Source organism: Branchiostoma floridae, chromosome 9, assembly GCF_000003815.2.
Source record: "Branchiostoma floridae strain S238N-H82 chromosome 9, Bfl_VNyyK, whole genome shotgun sequence".
Lineage (NCBI taxonomy): Eukaryota > Metazoa > Chordata > Leptocardii > Amphioxiformes > Branchiostomatidae > Branchiostoma > Branchiostoma floridae.
Genome location: NC_049987.1, coordinates 473,339 through 494,510, shown reverse-complemented (window position 1 = coordinate 494,510; position 21,172 = coordinate 473,339). Strand labels below are relative to the sequence as shown.

The following is a 21,172-nucleotide window of genomic DNA, read 5'->3' as shown; positions in this document are numbered from 1 at the left end:
TTCCTGCCATTTTGGTATTAAGGGTACTTTACCATAGCCCCATGTGTTGTTTTTATATCAGTTATATGATTATGTTATTTCACAATGACTGTGATTGGTAGGTGAAAAAAACGTCAAGGCACAGCGCAATAATACTCGAATACTGTCAGTCTTATCAATATAAGAATGGTTTATAGCCACACACACACATACGCGTTTTACACATACACATGAACATACAAAAACATACACACACACATACGTGGCTATACATAATACACACAAACACATACACACTCACACACACTCATACACACAAATGCAAACATACGTTCCTATACACATACACACACACACACATACGTGTTTTTACACATACACATACAAACACACATACACACACACACAGTCACAAGCACACAATCATACACACAAATGCACAAATATGTCCTTATACACACACACACAGACACACAAACATATGTGTTTTACACACATACACATACAAAAACATACACACACATACGTGCCTACACACACACACAGACACATGTACACTTATACACACACACACACACAACACATACGTACATAAACACATACACACGCACGTACAACACTCGTTCTCATTGAAATGTCGAAAATGGCATTTTATGGGTAGAGAAATAAATTATATAATAAACTTATTATTTCCGGTCCCATTGGTAATGTATTGCAGGGAAGGTAACAAACGTTACCGGCAACATTTGTTACAACAGTAGACTTTACCCTGTTTTCTTCGAAAGGGCTCGTCTTATTGATTACATAATTTAAGTATAAATGGACGTCCCTGGGGACATTTGAAAAGTGGGCAGCTTTTAAACACCAGGTCAAATAGAAAGCTTAGACATCATTGAACAATGGTAACGTTTGTTACAGTCATTTTTGTAAAACATTTTGTTGAGCAAGGTGGGATACAAATGACAGTCAACAACCCTTTCTTGTTTCTTTAGAAAACCAGAAAAACTGTACAGCGTTACGAAAACGGCAATTTCTAGTATTATACGTGGATAATATAACTGTGGCAATCGTTGTACTCATGGTGGTAACGTTTGTTACCGAATCTGGCGACAGGCATAAACCACCTCACACAGCCTCCAAGATCGGTGACAGGAGCGATCTAACGTGATCGGTCAGAGGGCCTCTGACCAACAATCTTTCTGGAAACTGAACTGTTACATTTTTGGTTATTATTTGAATTCTTCGTTTCTTCTCGGGCGACAGCCATTTTTAAGGGCATCTGTTGGCATAAGACATAATCAGTTTCAGACCAGGCATCAATATCTTGAAAATAGCAAATCAACGACTCTGAAAATAACCGCCAACGCCCGTGGAAGACCGTTTAGGAGGCTGGGAGCAGCAGACAAATCCACACATTTGAAGTCCCTACCTACTGTATTAGCTGGGCTGTTGCTGACCTGTACTTTTTATATATGCTTCTTCGTGAAAATTTGTCCCTAAGATACTGTATTTTAGGATTTTCACATCTTTCTGTGTAAAATGTTGTTGGTGACCATAAACAACTACAAGTATCATAATGATTGTAAAAAAAAACTACATCAGAATTGGAGGCGAAAACAGGAAAGATAGAAAAATCCAGATATTCCTACTCACGCGCAACCTCTACAACGGTTCCGACCGACCTGATAGGACAAGACGTTACCACTTCCTGAAGATGTGTCTCGAGTTCTAGGTGGTGGCGGCTTTCTGGGTGTGTTAACAGTCACTGCAAGCTGATCGCTTATCATTCAGCAGAATGCAGTGTGTATGTATATTACATTATGTGATATTATAGATTTGATATGCTGAATATATGTCATCATGCTAATGATGAGATGTGATTGGTCAATTTATCTTTGAGAGTTGGCGCGAACTATTCCTTCGAAGGAAGGGCCGACACAGTATTATAGAATAGCACAGAAAACGCAAACTAAACAACAAACGTTTTAATTAGGTACATGTAATATGAATATAGAGGGATGACGTGGCATAAGGCAGTATTAATTGTAAATGGCAGACAAATTTTCTGCAAAAAGATGTTAACACTATTCATACCTGTTGTTGGTGTGTTGTGTTTACCGGGTATATTGTGAATTATTGTGGAGTGTTACCTATAGCTCTCATCAGTTCAACTGCAGTTAGCTTAAGACTAGAGTAAGACCCATGCTATATTGTACTACACTACTTGTCTGTCCCTGTCATGCTACATGAAACTAGCCATCGAGAAAAAACTAAATAGAATTATATTCAATTTTGCGTTTCTTGGATGAGAAACTTAATATGCTGAACTGTAATGACAACGTAGCGTGTGTATGTGTTAAAGGTAAAATGCTAAACTTTCACAGTACAATTTGGCATGTGAAATGAAGATGTCTCATTAACACAAACGTTGCTGTGAACAAACATCACCTTAAGTAATGGGTGTATGTCAGTGGTGCACCCCATGTTCCACATGATGTGCTGTGGCTTCTCTCAATTTAACTTTTAATTAGATTATGTAGTTCCTATTAGATTGTTGCCTTGGCGATTGGATTTGCACATAAGATGATCCCAGGAACGCGTAAGCTTGCACCATTGGTTAATGGTAATTACGTACATGTATATTTATACATATATATGTATATATGTGTGTGTGTGTGTGGGCACGTATGTATATGGGTGTATATGTTAGTGTGTGTATTTGTGTATACGTAGGAATGTGTTTGTGTATTTTTGTGTGTATGTGTGTGTGTGTGTTTGTGTGTAGGTATATTTATATGTGAGTGTATGTATATGTTTGTGTGTGTGTGTGTAAGCAAGTATGTGTGTGTGTGTATGTTTGTGTGTGTGTATGCATGTGTAGTTATAGACATTCCTACATTTGAAAGACCGACAGTATACGAGTATTGTTGCGCTGTGCCTTGACGTTTCTGACACCTGTCAATCACAGTCAGTGTGAAAGAACATGATCATACACCTGAAATAAAAATAGAACACTGCGCAATGTTAGAGAACACTTGATATCTTTTTACCCAAAATGGCAGGAAGGGTCTGTGACATCTCCAGAAAAACACGAGGATTTCATGACTACACTGAATTCTGTAGCGCAAATGTTTGATGTTTCCTCTCCCTGCCCAGATTAACTCCTTTTCCCAGAAAATTAGGCTGTCATTTGCAGAAAAACACATGCCATTCTTACTGCCTAATGCCACGTCATCCCTCTATATTCATATCACGTATACCCCATCAAAACGTCTGTTGTTGGTCTGTGACCAGTGGTAACCTCTGGCGACAGACCTTTAGTTTTATCACGTTTACACGCGTTCGCATCTATATCTGTATGTTCCCGTTGTCTGAATCGAATATGGTTTGGCAATGATGTAATTTTTTTTTCTTTCGCGGCAGCTGTTTTTATTATGAATGTAATAAAAATTACACCCCTACAAATTGTTCGTCTTACGGTGTATTGGTCCAAGGCCGCTTTATGTGAGCCTCGCCGTAATTGAATATTGGAAGTAGATGCGTGATGTTCTCTGATCGTCAATGTAACGCGCATTCGCATGTGTATCTGCATGTTCACTTTGTCGCATACGTTTGTTGTTTGGCAGGTTCTCTGCACTGAGGTTGACTATGACTCACGGTCTTTTTTGTCGCGTCAGTTGATATTATTATTGATGTTATTAATTCAGAAATAACCCCTAAAAACTGTACGTTTCACGGTGATTTGGTCCAGATCTGCGTGGTGCCCGTCGCGGTAATTGGGTATAGTCAAGCAGATGCGTGATATGTGCATCAATTTTACGCGCGTCTGCTTTCTACCTCTCATTCAACAAGTTTCTCCGTATGTACCCGCGTCATGGACCCCGGGATTTGCCCATTGATACTGTGTCATGCTACCTTATGGCTTTACACTAGTCAAAAGCTTATCCCACAGTTCATCATCAACAGCTGTTGTGGTAAGTGTCATGTCATTGTGTGTAGAACATGGGAACCGACATCTAATGTTCCACTATTGACCCTGTCAATCAAATGCCTTCTGTCGCCGTTTGCCAAGACTAGCCTAATTAGGCAAAGCTGGGTGAATGTACTGCAAAATGAAGCGTGTAAGAATCCTCGCCGCAAATGAAGTTTTGCCATATTATATTCCCGGACTTTGACTATGAAAAAAATTACACCAAAGTCCTGTTCCGTACTTCATACTTATTACGTCCATAACAGAAACATGTTAAAACTTGCTGCGTTTGTCAGTTTGTCTGTCAGTCCTGTAGGTGTGTCTGTGTGTGAATTTGCCTGTGTATTAGACCATCCGGTTGCCTATCGTCACCATAACTATGACCACATCTTACAATCCATACCTGTTTAGGTCTTAAACATTAAGATTCACATAGAAAGACTTTATTAATTTTGATAAGTTTTACTGCCATTTTTAGACAAAAACTGTGTATATTGCACCATGTATCCTGGTATTACAACCGACTGACCTGATCCTTTGTATAGAGTGCCTTGCGCATAAGCACAAATTCAAATGCATCAAGGATTTGCCGGCTTTAGACCTTTAAAAGCGTGGCTATCGAGTGTAGATTACTTCTCGGGGCTACAGATCAAGGCACCATGTTCGATACATTACAGACACTTCTGAGATAAAGTCTTTCGTCGACCAACCACAGGTGAGATATCATCAGTAATGAGGTGTTGCGAGGGAACAAGGTAACAGAACGGGGGAGGGGGTTCTTTGTGAAGAGAATTGGCAGAAGATAGACCGACGATGTTGTTCCAAGACTGTTCCTTAATCCATCAAAACTCAGGACTTCACACTGCCAAACTCTCCGTCTCTTGACCCCTCCCCCAAGCCATGTGCTGACAGCCTCGGGCATGCATAAAGCTATTGCATAGGTTCCGTCACATCAATTAAAAGTTTAAATATGAGTAGTATTTACAGATAAAGTCCGAGAATGTGTAAAAAAATACGGGCGTTATACAAATAACAACGAAATGTAGTTACCGAGGGACATTTGAATAAGAGCAATAGTCAGTCGTGGAAATAAAAATTAACACCAATAGGGCAATGAAAAACCGACACAAATTCGGATTTTTTTGTCTTCTACTGCTTGCAAAAGAATTCAAACCAGTTAAGTTACATTTGTGTCAGCTGTTAGGCAAGAGTAGCCCCTCATCATACTGCTCACCATTGTTTGTCTGTCATTTTCTGTCACTTGCAATTAGTCCTGGGGCAAGAATCTGCAAAACCTATCCATTGTTACCTTCCCGGTGTAGTCGTTACCTGTTATTAGCCTTGAGGCAAAAATGTGAAATATGTTATTTTCATCTGACAGGCCGGGCGTGCAGTCTGCCAGGCCAGTGAATCGATGCGCGCACTACTGTACATGGAAACGCAGGGTTTTCTCGGCCCACACAAGTCGGACCCGCAAAACTCTTCGCACGGCCTGAGCTGGCATCGCCGATTTTTACGAACGTCCACACGAACAGACTCGGAAAGAACCGGAAACTTGGATTTTGTGTGGTGTTAAAATCCCATGAGAGTTGATAAACCGCAATTTTATGAGTGAAGTCTTTTTTTTTTCAAGATGGCGGACAACGGAGATTCCGAAGGAGCAAAGCTGGTCGGAAACGTACGTATTTTAGTGTTGCATAGATTGCTAGCCTCACGGTTTAGGACAGATTAAGTATCAGAATGTGTAAAAATGCTGTGGGCGTGATAAAAACAACGACGGATGTTGTGTACCTTCTGTTTTGTCAAATTTTTACTACAAATCCTATAACTTTATTACACAAACCTATCACGTCTTTCACTGATGGTGTCATTTTTGGCAGCCGACTTAAACGACCAAAACACAAAAAAATCGACCAGTTGCCCCCGAACCGAACGAGACACAAAGGAAGAAGAGCACAGGCCTACCGTGGAGCAAATTCGGGAACAGTCTAACACCTAAGACATACGCACAGCCAAAAGTCTGGCTACCTTTAATAGTCTCTTAAAGTTACAGAAACAGTCAAACCAAATGGGTTAATGTAGCAGCTCTCAGTCTGATGAATTTTGTAACATGTGTGAACAAACAAATGTGGTATTTGTTTTGTTTCGTAAGGTTGAGGACATTTTAAATGTGAGGATGTGAAAAATAAATATCGTGTGTACGTCTAAAACGTATAGTATCTCTAAGATTGTATGTAACATCCGACATTTCAAACCCATAATATATGCCACTGAGAAGCCTTGGGCGGGACTATCCTATGACAGCATCTGGTGTATCGAGCAAAATGTAGTTGTCTTGTGGCAGCTTGCTGAAAACAAGCCGTACATCCTTGTCGGCCTTCACATAAAGCCTAGGTTGATTTCTACTGTGATTGGCTGGTAGATATTATAGGTAATGATGAAATAATAAGATATTTACATAATTAATCAGGAAAATTGCAGATTCCATCATAAAGTATCCTATTTGTCCTGGTCATCTATCCGCCCTCCGTTATAAAGTGATGGGGAATCGTCGTCTGGAGCCTAAAGTCACCTATGCGCTGAGACGACCGCCTACAAGCGGGCGTCTAATTCCGCGCAAAGCAGAAAAAACTTACCGAGGGCTGGGCGGGTGGGCCGCTTCAGGCTCCAGACGTGGTCGGAGGGCGGCCTGATGAGTGACGAGTCCCCTAATCTGCATACTTATACAATGGAGGGATCACGTGTCTAACATCCGGGCGAATAGGCGACCAGAATAAATAGTATCCTATTTGTCCTGGTCATCTATCCGCCCTCCGTTATAAAGTGATGGGGAATCGTCGTCTTCCGCCTTTGCCCTCTCTGGCTTCAGAGCCTTTCCTTCCTGTCACCTAATGTCTTCCTCCGATGACACTCTCCTATGATATCGTCTCGCTCCTGTTCCTGTTCACTCTTCCAAATCATCTCCCATCTTGTCCCTCTCAACAACTTCCCATCCTTATCTTCGCTCTTTCACCTTTCCTCTCCCCTTACTCATCTTATCCCTTTCTCATTCCTCTCGACTTGTCCCCCTCCATTCATCTTGCCCTTCTCTCGACTTTATCACTACGTAACGCCACACATTCCTAAGTATTCACTCTCGTGTTCCCAACGTTAATCTACCCACTCTAATCTTACAACGCGCTCAGACCGTGAAGAGGAACCAGACATAAGAAAAAACCGTGCTCTGTACTGCCTCTTGTAAATCAGCACTGTGCGATACAAAATCATTTGTGCACAAACGCACAACATGCTGCTCACTTCTGTCCTCACAGCCCGTTTCCCGCGCACACTCCTTAGCCAGGCCTCAGTCCGGCCCAGGTCCTTACGCACTTCCGCTTAACGAATCATCCAGCCTTCCGCGGAAACCCATCGCACTGGGTTAAGTCACAAAAGTAGATAAAACGTACAAGACTTCACGGATCGTCCAGCTTTCCGCGGAACCCCTTCGCACTGGATGTCGTCACAGTGTGTCAAGAAAAAACGTGTACAAGAATTTTTTTTTTTTTGATCGCCCAGCTTTCCGCGGAGACCCTTCGCGCTGGATAATGCCACACCGGCTAAAACAGCTGCAACTTTCCGAATCATTCAGCTTTCCGCGGCACCCCGTCGCACTGAATGATATTCCACCGTACTGAGAAAGGATACACCGTCCTACACCTTCTCGGATCCCCGCACTGGGATAACGTTAGAAACAAACGGGTGACTCGACGTGTTATTCACAAGGACGTCAGGCTAACACAGGGTTACTCGAATAATTCCGAACAATCCAGCATTCCGCGGCACCCCATCGCACTGGAAAACGAATTTCACAAATTAAGAAAGGAGGGGGGAAAACCTGCCTAACAAAGGAAACCAAAGGACTCACAGTCCGTTCCTTGGGCTGCCGGTGAAGTTGGATGAACTGGCGGGCTGGGCGGTGTTGGGGACCGGAACGCCAGCCGGGCCTGATCCTCAAACTGCTGTTCCTCATAGCGCTGCGCCCTGAAGCCACCTCCTCGGACTTTGGTATCTGTTATCAACAACTCTAATCGGTGAAAGAAACAAAGTTCACACAAAGAAAAACATCACAGCCTAACAGGTTCCCTGACGCGTCTTGTCCCCTCTCTGCTGATGTAGCTTGTGCATGCCACCGACGGGTCCCATGGCCGCACATCTGGCGAGGTTGATGGTGGCGTGTCCCGGAGCTGGGCGGTGGTGTGTCCCGCGCATTCCTGTTGTCGGAGGGGGAGAGCGTCAGACCTGTATGAACAACACGTGAATCATGAGATGGTGGGGAGGGACGGGCGCCCGGCAACAGGTCCGGTCCCAGACAGACAAGTCTAAAACATACGCAACTTCCATACCGCCCAGATCCCACATGCGAGCGAGCCGCGTTACGTGGAGTAGTCGTGGGCCACGCGTGTCCACAACTCAGTCACCACACGCCTTACAGGTGCACACTCATACACATGCAAACTAAAACAAATGGTAGCAGGAAACCCCATACACAGCCTCGACGTTCAAACTAGGAAAGCAAAAGAAAAATTCTACCTGGCCACAAAAACGGAAAATGACACCCAAATCGTACCAGCTGCAGCCTTCCAATCTCAGATGGGGTGGCTGAACGCTACGCCAGGCTCTCCAAGAGGGGTAACAGTAATCCTGGAAAACAAAGAACCAAGGGGGGTTCGCCATCTTGCCTCCTGGATCATGCCCTCGTCGTCCTCTGTTCCTGCCTGAAATATTCACGAAAATCAAAAAATGAAATAAAAATCTGGAAACTCTCGTTCTGCTCCACGCCTTGTCAAAAACTGCCAACACCCACAGCTTTCATTCGCAGAGGATGGGATGGATACAAAAAAACATGGCGTGGACAAAAGAATTCCCATCTGCCATGTGGGCACCAACTATCTGCTTGGAGTAGCTGTCGGATCCTGCTAAAACGTACACAAAGTCAGGAAATCACACAAAAATCACTCAGTTCCAAGCGGAGCAAAACGCCAATGTGAACTAAAAACGTCCTAAACTCGACCCGGCCTGGTATAAAAAAAGGAAGAAACTGTAAAACGAGAAAAAAGGTGTAAGGCAGCCATCCTCTGCACTAAGGTCTTTCCTCCCCCGTCGCTAGAAGCTCATACATACGAATAAGCGACAGAAATGCAAAATTTAAACGATACAGCCGGTAATCAAAATTCCAAGCGTGCTAGAAGAAAATCACAAACGGCGAAAGAACATAACAAGAAAAGGTCGCTCCGAAGCTCTGTAATACGCAACGTACACGAGAAAATTAATATACGGGAGAAGCGCAGAAAATGTACCAACCGACCACTGGAAACCGACACCAAACCTTCCGTGGAAAGAACAAACGCCGACCTGACGGTGACCACGCCGTGACCGCCGGAGTCCTCGGGCTGCCTCGTACCCCCCTGCGGCGTTCAAACGCAATCTTGCCGCAGGGAAGTTTTTGTCTGCTTTGCGGTAAGAGCCGTAGCTTTCAGCTCCAGACGTGGTCGGTGGGCGGCCTGATGAGTGACGAGTCCCCTAATCTGCATACTTATACAATGGAGGGATCACGTGTCTAACATCCGGGCGAATAGGCGACCAGAATAAATAGTATTGAGTTCATTACAGTGACCTATATCGAGGACACAGCTGCTGGTCACAAATCTGTTAAACAGAGTCAAATCGTGATTTTTAAAAAAAGTTTTGGATAAGATAAAGTCAAGCTTTTACATTTTGCATTTAATCATCACATTCGACAAGAATGTTATGTTGTGCAAAGTAGGATAGCAGTGGTGTGGTCTCATCAAAATGTCTCCTGGCCTAGAGACGGACTGGACTCGTATTTTCGTTAGAACTTTACATTAGGACCCCTTAGTATTACGATCAACGATATGCACTCTAACGTATGGAATTTTATAAGGCAAGTAAGCAACCCCCAGATATAAATAGTATCAACGTGTTTAATTGCTTTGTGGCATTTGTAAAAAAAGGCACTTGGTGTGGCTTGTTTTCGCGCTGTTTTTAAACGCTTGTTATTTGTGGTATGTGCAAGTGCTTCATTTGCTTCTTTTAAAACTGTTGGAGCAATAGTATCTGCTATAAACGAAAATAAAAACGAATAGAATCTTTTTGCGGTTAAAAAAACATTGAGAGACCTTTAGAAGAGCCATTAGTCCGCCATGTCTGGAGCAGTCTGCCACCTGCCGTCAAAGACACTGAGCCCCAACTCTGGATTTCTTAAGATACTCTTAAGGTAACAGAAACCACCAAAACAAACGGACACGACTCATCTAGCAGTTCTCACTCTTATGTATTTCTTGCCATATGTGTGTAAAACATATGCTTAGACTTATCAGGACATTGAATGATGTAAACTGTATCTCTTTTTCTTTTTTTTGTCTGACCTTTTTACCCCTTCCCTTATGTACTCAATGAAGTATAGCCTGCGGGCCATTTCAAGCTTCTCACATGTTACGACAGTTTTAGACAACTTTTTCCGATACTGGTCTGACAAGTTATTGTCTGTCAGCGCTAGCTGCAACATATGTCTCTCCATACTATTGTGACATGTTTAGCTAAAATTGAATTACTTCTGTTTGGCCTGAAGATGGGCATTCTATCAGGAAACGGCCGGCGTTTTGTTCCCTTACCTCTATTCAATAAATGATTCGTGTTGTACCACATATATTGTCACAAAGAAGTCAGTTTCAGAGTCAAACTAGGCAATTTATCGAGATGAACTTTTTGCTAATCTCTTGTAAGGCAAAGGCCAGTGTCATCTGTCCAAAACAAAGGCCTAATTGCAAAATTAAGATGAAATTAAAGTGAGAAAGATGCTATCGCAACGATGTGAAGGTGTGCTAGGATAATGGATAATTGAACATACATTTTCTGTTACTCCCCGCCGGCTAATATGACACGCTGTCATGCTGTCTACTAGACTTTCTTTTTATTTATTTATAAGATTTACAGATTATTTCACATCCTTTACAACGCTCACACCTCCATCGTACAGTTAAAAACAGTAATTTTGAAATATAGAATTGTAGCCAAACAAAACAACAGTAAAGGGAACAATGTCACCAGACCGTGACTTAAAACACTAGAGATAAAAACAGAAGAAATGAGGTAACTATTGGTTGACTAAGTTGGTTAGCATATGAAATAACGAGTCCAAGTGCATACAATTTGAACATCCAAACGTGTGGTCAGCAGAAGAATGGAATGTTCAGTAACGGATGGCTTAAAGTGTTTGATTGAATAGGTTGGAGTTATCCTAAGTTGTCTAAATTCTGGTGGTTGGGCGTCCAGATATCGACGATTTTCTTGAATCTCTATCTCTTTCTTTCCTGACTCAAATGTCCTAAATCCAAGATGGATTTTTCTAGGTGCTACAATTTTCAGCATTTTTGAACACATTCTTATATTTTTGTTTCAGAACAGCGAACTGCTACGTTTTAGCTCTGGTTTTGTCAACTAATCTTGTAAACAATGGACACATGTTACCAGACAATACGTATGTTGACAGTTGGGCAAATGACCTAGTTTTATCCTTTCAAACATCTTCAAACTCAGTTGAACAAGGTCAGTTATGGCAGTGTCTGTTATGGAAGAGTTATACAAGTGTTGTTGTTGTCGTTGTTGTAGTCAGGAACTAGCCTGGAACCCTAACCAAGATGCCAGACTGTTCCCAAGGCCCACACAAGCCTGCTGCACGGCCCTAGGGTCAACATGCCCCTAAGGGAACTTTTACAACGCCCCCTCCTTTCAAAATGTGTTAGACCAGACGGCCTGTGATAAATTGTCCTGTTTCGTGTGTACTAGTATGGAACGTCAAACAGTAGCTAAAAAAGAATATGCCATCATTTTAGGACGATGAGGACCACCAAAACATCGGCCCCGATTCGTGCTGTACAAAAGCGTGACCATTACATCTAATATAAGGGAAATGTAAACTAAAAGTTTTCATCGATATAACGTCGACAATGTTCTACTCACAAAGGTAGTCCTTTTTAATCAAATCTAATGAGTGTTAACTTTACTTGTAGAAGGGCGATGAAGAAGCTATCTAATGCGGTTCAAATTCACTGAACAGTATTTTTCGGAGATATGTTTAGCCGAATTTAACTTAACTTTTATGTGTTAAGCTTTGTGAAATATATGATAATGAGAATTATTATAATAATAACTATCCGTCAAGCTTTTATGGTTTCGTACACGAGCTGTAGCTTCTTGCACTGCTGTGATAGAATAATGCTGTATATAGAATGGTTAAGCTAAGGGCACAACCCGCCGTACGTGCAACTGCCTGGTGTGTACGTGCCAGAACATTAACAATCTTTTGTGATAAGTAAATGGTAAAAACTCGTACGGCATCCAACGAATTTGGAGAACGCAGACCTTTATGTGAAGTTGCGTACTCTTTACGTTGTCTGCGGATTCGACCCCCACTCCACCACCCCCTATCGAGCAAGTACGGGCGACGCACGTGCACCTTACAGCGAGAAAGAACACCATACGTACGTGTAAGTAATAGTAGGGCCTGCATACGGTAACATTGCAATCGCACAGAGATCATGCAACTCACCAATATAATGAAGCTGTATACAGAACGGTTACTTAGTTCTCAAATTCCACTCCAGGCGGCAGACGGAACAGGATCAGATTCTGATGCACCCAAACAAGCATCAGGAGGAGGTACCGTCATGTTTTCCTCCAAGGCAGGGCTGCTCCTCACGTTCATCAGCGCAGTGGGTGGCGGGAGTCTGTGGCGCTTTCCGCGCACCCTGGCGAACAACTGCGGAAAGGAAGGTACAGGGCACCGATAGATTCTGCAGTGATATTTGTTCTTATAATGGGTTTCCAATAAACACTTGGATGTAAATTATAAGTCTTTTTTTTACCTTGAGGACAAAGATTACCCGGGTTCTGCAAAAGTGATAAAGTATTAATCTGTATTTGTCAATCTTACTTTATGAAGGAAATATAAAAACAAAGCTACGTAGGAACATTTTTTTTTTAAATTTTATTCACTGTCAACATATGAAGTAAATGGTTTATATACTTCAGTATTCATCAGGTAGACTGACATGTTATCCCAAGCATGTGGCCTTAAGGGAATATCACCCTGGTGATTGGTCACGTGATGACAGCGATAGGTTACATGGCGTCATTTATGGACCTCGTGTACAATGCAATGCAGTGTAATAAGTCTGAACTGCCATATTAATAATAATAATAATAAAAATTCAAATTCCAATATGGTGAAACAAAATGTTCACTTTTCATAACGGCATTCAAAAATAAGGGTAAATTATGTTTTTTAAATTAATATAATGTTTCAATTTCAATATGGGATTCTCGCCTACTTCACAGGATGCCTGCAGTTCCTCCTGGTCTGGTTGGTGTTCCTATTCCTGTGGTCTATCCCACTTATTATCATAGAGGTCGCCATTGGTCGGTTCACCAGGAGGGCTCCACCAATGGCGTTCCACGATCTTCTGGGGGTGAAGTCGACGTGGCTTGGGGGCTGGATGGCAAGTCTTAACTTTCTCATAACGTGAGTTCACTTTTACTTTGCTTATATCCAACTCTCAACCTTTGGTTTTTAACCTAATAAGATTGGACATGATCAAAATATGAGTAGGGCAGGTACCTATCGTAGATGCAAGTATTTTTATTATCTTCTGTGTTCTTTATTTATTCCAATATTTTACATTAATAAAAACACATTGAATGCTGAAAAAATACACACAGGAGTCGGAAGGGGGGAGAAACCATAATGGTTCAGTATCGTGGGCCTCCCCCCAGAGACTAGGTCACATAAAATAATTTAATCATACATAATAAATTGAACGAAATAACACATATGTTAAAATCACGTTCAGTAACCTAATGAAATAGAAATTATATTACAAATAAGTAAACATTGACACAAAAATAATATAAAAATCAAAAGAGATAAGTCTGAATATTTCCAAAAAAAGAATCTCTATATATTTAGAATCATCAACTTTAAAGCACCAAAAACAGAACATCAAAACTTATGTCTTATTCTTTTTAGCTGTTACTTCGGTGTGATTGTCGGATGGGCGGTGTTTTACACCATTGAGTGTATTTTCTATCCACTTCCAACAACTTACGAATTGAGTATCGCTGCATGGCGAAAATTTGAAGAGGTTGGTGTATTTTTTTAAAACTTTTTTTCATGTTATGTATTTGGATAACCTCTATCGATAGATGGACCCTTCCTTTATTTTTATAATTATGTACTGTAATTGATTGCGTGCCTGTTTGCGTGTTTGCTTGCGTTACTATTGTTTTGTGTTAGTATGTAGATGTGTGTTTGCGTGTGCATATATGTTTGCATAGTGTTTGTTTGTGCGTGAGTTTGTGTGTTAGTGAGTTTCCATGTACATTTGCGTGTGTATGTACCTGTGTGTGTGTGTTTGTGTTTGTGTGTGTGTGTGTACCTGTGTGTGTGTGTTTGTGTGTGTATGTGCGCTGCGTAACGAAAATATGAATTTTATATGTTGATGGTGCTTCGCAAAACAACCTTACAATCACATGTAATAATCTATTTAGGTATTCATTTAAAAGACCAATGATTCCGACTGTCTTCACATTTTACAGGAGAGCCTATGGCCTGTTCTTCTACACTTCATCATCACCGCGGCCTGTGCTGCAGCTAACTGGCGGGGGGTGGGGAGTATCGAGTTGACCTTGACCGCCATGACACCTGTGCACCTCATTCTGCTGCTCACAGCCTTCATCTGGTCTCTGACTCTCAACAACGCCGGAGTCGGACTCGGCTTTTTCTTTACACCGGACTGGGGTAAGGTCATGTTGATTTGGCTATATGGGTGACATCCCCGGGCGCATCAATGTTCGGCTCTATCCCAAATTTAGAAAAAAAGAAGAAGTTTAATTTCAACCATACTCAAAACGTATAAAGAAGCTTCAAAATAAGCAAATATATGTCGTGGATTGCAACAATAGATATCGGAAAACGTATACCACTGTCATAGAATATTTCTAGGTCCAAAAACATATGGAAGAACAACAGTTGGATTTTCCTAATTCTCCTGATTTTGAAGCTTTGGTCAGCTGGCTTCTATGGACATGGTAAGTAGAAAATCTTATAGTAACATAATTTTTTTCAAAGTTCCAGGTCTGCTTAGAAAAACAACAGGTCTAACTTCAAACAAATTTAACGGCTGAGGCCATGGTTGATAAATTGGACAAACATCTATTTAATTGTGGCTTTAATTTTGTATCAAAATAAAAGGAAAGAACAATTTTGTCGTTTTGCAGGCTTGTTAGGGAGCCCTAAGCCCTGGATCGAAGCCTTGTCGCAGGTTGCTTGGGACACAGGAGCAGCTTTCGGCATTTTCCTTGTCTTGGGAGCAAGCATGACCCGTAAGATGGGACCTGTGAAGAACGTCGTGTGGACAACTGCTATCAACGGTCTCATCAGGTCGGTGTCTCTATGAAGGGCACATCTGTGGGTTGTTTATTTTGTTTTGCTTTACTAACATAAACTACGTTCTGAACTTGGAGTTGTTAAACATGTAAGATACTGTTTTGTTTCAGCCACCCATTGCAGCTAAGAATTGGGTACATAGCATGTTTATACACATTATACATAGCTAACAGGAACTCATGATCATTGACACGTTTTGTCTTTTCAAAGTCTTATAGTGGGCGTCACAGTGTTCTGTACAGTTTTTGCAACCTATACAAAGGTCAACCCGGACGGTACGGAAGCAGATGTTGTAAACCTACTGAGGACCAACGGACCAGCCAACACCGGACTTACATTCATTTGGTGCGTGGTGTATTTGGCTATACGCTTGCCCGGCTTTATGCACATTTTGAAGTACAAATCTACCTGACAACTGAAAAATTTAAGTTACTCCAATTGTTCTTCAAGCAATGACTTCGTTTAAAGGTAAGGTACATACTTCAAAATTGTTGACGGCTGACAGTCCATCTTGATCACGGAGATTTCAAAATGACGAACAATACACTACGTCATAGCCACGTGATTACAGTCTATGAGAGAAATGTACCATTCTCGTTCCCAGGCTGCCCATCCTGTTCTCCACCATGACAGGAGGTCGCGTGATGGCGTCACTGTTCTTCCTGGCTGTTGTCATAGCAACCTTCAGCAACTACATCACTCTCATGAACACCACTGTACAGGCCATGGTCGACTGGGGAGGTTCGTGCTTTTCAGTGTCGTCAGTTGTAACTGCTCCTAATGTAGCTGACTTTATTACATTACAAGTCATTTCGTAATGCATTATGCATTGCACTTACCGTTCTTGATTATTACAACTGTCGTTTTGCACCAGTATTGTTATATATTTCACCAAAATTTGCTCTATACACCTTTCCCACGCGGCGGCCATGATAGATCGAAGAAGAGGTCAATGAGGCAAACAGACAAAACTTATTTCTAAAATCAGGTCCCATTTAGTTTTCCCCCAAACCACACAAATTTTCATGATATAAGATAGAATAATAAATATTACAAGAAGTATTATGCACCGAAAGATGTAGCAAATTAGAGTAGTGCAGACTGACCCAATAGTCCCTTAAGAGATGCAAAATAACAACATAATAATGCAAATTTTTAACGAATTTGCAGCCATTCACTTATTGGTTGATTTCATAATTGGCAGGCTACCATTGGTCGAACTGCTAATTATGATGGACAGCCTTTTGTTTGCCACATTGAACTCGTTTGAGATCTATCATGGCCGCCGCGTGAGAAAGGTGTATTGCACCTAAATCTGTTATTTAGCACCTACGTTTGTTTTGTTGAATTGCACCTACATTTGTCATACTTCACCTAAGTTGTACTTATTGGACTTATCTCTTTGCCATTGTTACCGGGGGAAATATTTAAAAAAAAAACGCTTTGAAATGGTGATGTAGAGTATAGAAATATTATATGTTTTGCAATGCAACCCAATAAAATGCAGAGACGTTGATACGAATATTAGATCTTCTTCAAAATAACTTCAAAGTACAGAGTTTTTGCTGTAGACTTATGGGTTAAAATTTACTATTAAAATGAATAGTGTAAAGCTGTGTGGCTTATCTAACGAATTTTTTTTTTTACAGTGAAAAGAAGCCTTGCAGTAGTGGTCATTGCCACATTGACTTTTCTCTTGGGCGTTCCCAGTGCTGTTAACATACACGTGCTAGTAAATCAGGTAAGGAGTTCGGTTGAATCAATTTCATTTAGTATGGAGGCAACAAAACTCTTCGTAGCCACAAGCAAACAGACTCAAACGAACTATCATTGCAGTGACAGTATTGAGACATACAACATATGATAAAATGATTACAAACTGTTTATGTAATTTAAAATCTGATACTTAAATTCAACATACCAAAACGATTTTGTCATGTCCTCTTTATATATCTACGAAGTATGAAGGTCAATATTTGTTTAGATCCTTGCAAAAACATAACACTGTACGTTTATGCAGCAGCATATTGCATGTAACGTAATGTTTGATAGAATTTAGCATGTGTAATGTTAACTGCATTGACAATACTTCTATTGAAATAGATTCGGTTTTTAGAATCGCTGGATATAGTAATACATATATTTCAACTCCAATCGTCCAATACTGTACATGTTTCTGCATTAGGAAATCTTACAACGTTAATTTTTTTTCTTTGACGTGTAGATAAAGATATTTTAATCTTTCAGAATACATTCAACATTTACGTGTTAATATTTTTAGTTATTGATCTGTGAAGAAAAAAAAATCGAATCCACAATCATCTATTTTTACTTCAGGACTTTGTGTGGAGCGCTGGACTGATCTTCTCCGGACTCTCCATGATCTTTCTACTCTGGAAATATGGAGCGAAAAACTTCCGTTTAAATATGCTCAATGAGGTACAACCCTTTGTCTACCTAGTACTGAACTAGAGTCCATTCCAAGACACCATGCGGATGTTTGTGGCCATTGTTTAGAAGTGATTTTAAAGTTTTGTAATTATATGTCTAGGACATTTGATACTTCAGAAATATTTGTAACACTGTTTCAACTTTATAAATATTTCCCTGGTCCTGTAAAACTTTGGAAATATTCATCGTGTGGAATTGGATACTTCTAATGGTTTCTAAATAATGATAACAGCATTCTACCATTATTTACCATTTTCTACTATTTTCTACCATTTTTTGTAAATGGTTCAGTGGGCTGGGAAGATAGCAATTCACACATCCTTGCAAAGTATGGTTGGGTGCCATGCAACAATGGCCCACCACGAAGGATCCACCAGAGCCCAGCAGTGAAATCTAAAAATATACAGATACAACAATGGGGCTTAATTTTATGGGGGCAATTAACTAATTTAACCATTTGGCGAGGTTTACCATTTTTTGTAAATATTTGTAAACATCAAATAACCACACAGAGGTTTCACAATTATTCTAAATAAAGATATTTTTGTACAGTTACTTTCAAAATGTTTCTAAAATATTCAAAGGAATTCAAATATATGAGTACTTTCTCCGTCAATTTTTTCAAAATAATTTAATTATTGTGGCTCAGATATTCTTTTATTCAAAATAATTCAGACTAATTATAAATATCGCCTAAAAACCCTCATGGTGTCTTGGAATGGACTCTAGTAAGGAAATGACGTATTTGAGCATTACCGGAATTAAGATAACAAAGATTAGGGAATCATATCTAAAATCAACTAATTCTTCTACCATTGTGAGTTAATGAAGGGTATCCAAACGTCTTCTTAGCAGTTTGAACTTGATGTTCGTGCTGTTTTCCGTCTTTTATTGATTTAACCGTATATGTATCTGCTTCATTTGTAGTATAAGTACAGTACGATTTCAGTATTCAAAGAACAAGGACAAGGAATTCGCCTTTAATTAACCTAATTCGCAAACATGACTTGTTTTGTTTTTCAAATTTAAAGGGTGAAGATGGGAGTGACTGGAAATTACAAGGGGCTTTCGACTATCTGACAAAGTGAGTAGTAAATATTTACTTGTTCTTATGCTTTGTTAAGAAATAAGTTGTTTCTGTACTCTAACCTTTTGACTGAATTTCCTTAGTTTATTTTCACCGGTCATTTGTGTTGTAAGTAACACATAGGGGACACAGTTTTATAGACTTACTACAATTAGATATGTATATAATTTTTGTATGTATTGTATCTAATTAGCTAATACATAAAATTAACAGACCGATGATAAATAAGGTTAGGCATCCATACACCAAGAAGCAATTTTGCGGCAAGCGACCGGATATGATATTGGAAATGGTCAGACGTTATAAGTAGTACTACTATCTTTCATTAGCTAACTATGAATTTGACTTTGCAAATAAGCTAAATATAAATTCAGATAGTGCAATTGGAAACAGATGTAAGAGAATTCAAGACGAAGTTGATGCAGATGGTAAAATTAGCTGCTTCATACGGGGTTATTATGAGCATCAAATCCCAAGTGCCGGCAGCACAAGACATGTACTACCTTACTTCGACATGTACTACCTTACTTCTTAAATGCATTATCATTGCTTACTTGTAATATTTGCAGGTACGTCCTTCTACTGAACGGTCTGGCGCTGCTGGTGTGGTGGGTGGTCCACACCATCCAGTCTGCTGATGTGCCGTGGTACCAGCTGGGGAACCAGTCCTTGATGACCGCCTTTCTGGAGGTAAAATTTATAGCAATATTATCACCGTCAAGCACATGTGCAGATTCCATGTAAAAGGACAAGAGAGACGGGAAAATAAAATCATTAAAAACCAACCATTTTGCATCCTTTTTTTCCAGTGGTTTGCCGTCGGGTTGGTTCTACTGGTACTGAACCTCCTGTTTGTGCGGTGCCGAGCACGCATGTCCGGCTGTTGGTCTTCACTCATCGCCAAACAGGAGGACATCCCCGCCTGCCGCTGTTGTCACAAGAAGGACACAGGAGACAGAGACAACCTCATCACCGCAACAGACCAGGCTGGAGAGAGACAAGTTCCAGACTACAGCACTATAAACCACTGAGAGGAAGCTACTCGCTGTATGCGTCTTTGAATATCAGTTATCTAAGACATTAAATAATCAATGGTTGATGACCCGCCCCGAAATGTGCATAATGTTATAACACATGGCCATTTGCTATAACAACCGAATAATAGTGTGGTTATAGCAAATTTCCACGCGTTACAACACCACATACACCACAGAATAGGCTGGTCATCAACGATCTCATCATGGCAGACTTTAAGAGTATTAGAGTGATCAGAAGGCAAAAAATGGTAACACATAGAACGGCCTAGAATTGAATCTCTATTCATTCGTGCTGAGTTGATTAATTGTTGGATATTTTAACGTTTATTTTGAAGTTAATAATGTAATCTGTTATGAGTATTTATGATCGTCATGGCTTGCCATGTACATGGCTTAGATATCATGGGTCTTTGACAGGGCCTTAGTTTTTTGTGCAGTTCTATACGGTTTGGAAGACAAAAGGGTACAATATATATGAAAATTCGATATTAAATATATTTAGATGTTTTATTTGGGGTTACTATGTAATCGGTATTAGTCAATTTGTTATTATCTTTAGTACTGCATTTGAATCACATTCTGTCACACACAGCTAGCTTCATGTACCGCCCTTTCTTAATTTCAAGAGAGCGGTCACTAATTCAAAGTTTGCCTTTTGCCGACCATAGATCTACTTCTTAGTATTCTGCCCATCGTATTTGCTGTTTCAAAACACCAGCTCACCAGTATCAATGCTAAATATGACAATAGGTTTGAATATGCATATTTAAGGTTCTACATTTTATCATTGTACACAGAAATTTGTTATTACTAAGTAACATAAATAGAACATGTAAAAATTACTCTTACTATATAACATTTCCTAAACTTCTACGTTTTTTATTGTTATATACTACATGTTGCGACACAAAGGCGTTGATTTTTAACATCGTCTTTGAATGTAATGGAATCATGCATTGAATACGTATAACCATACGTAAGTGAGGTCCTTACCGAGGCCCAGCCTGTTGCAAACTAACAGCCCGAAATCACCAATTTAACTACATGCGTCCATATGACAGTCGTTATGTTGCTGATTTGTCCATGTGCGCCACAGATATAGGTCCAGGAGACACTGTAATATTCAATTTTTATTCCCCGCAACA

At 40.4% G+C, this 21,172-nt stretch overlaps 1 protein-coding gene across 1 annotated transcript; it reads left to right on the top strand.

Annotated features, from left to right (window-relative positions):
• Window positions 1–5,351: 5,351 nt before the first annotated feature.
• LOC118423022 (sodium-dependent serotonin transporter-like) lies at window positions 5,352–20,997 on the top strand. Its single transcript, XM_035830915.1, has 13 exons — window positions 5,352–5,627; window positions 12,613–12,781; window positions 13,346–13,529; window positions 14,034–14,148; window positions 14,603–14,804; window positions 15,284–15,446; window positions 15,663–15,797; window positions 16,057–16,193; window positions 17,102–17,193; window positions 17,790–17,891; window positions 18,935–18,987; window positions 19,560–19,680; window positions 19,800–20,997. Exons 1-13 carry the CDS (start codon window positions 5,583–5,585, stop codon window positions 20,019–20,021), a joined length of 1,740 nt encoding a protein of 579 aa, XP_035686808.1. The 5' UTR covers window positions 5,352–5,582; the 3' UTR covers window positions 20,022–20,997.
• Window positions 20,998–21,172: the final 175 nt, after the last annotated feature.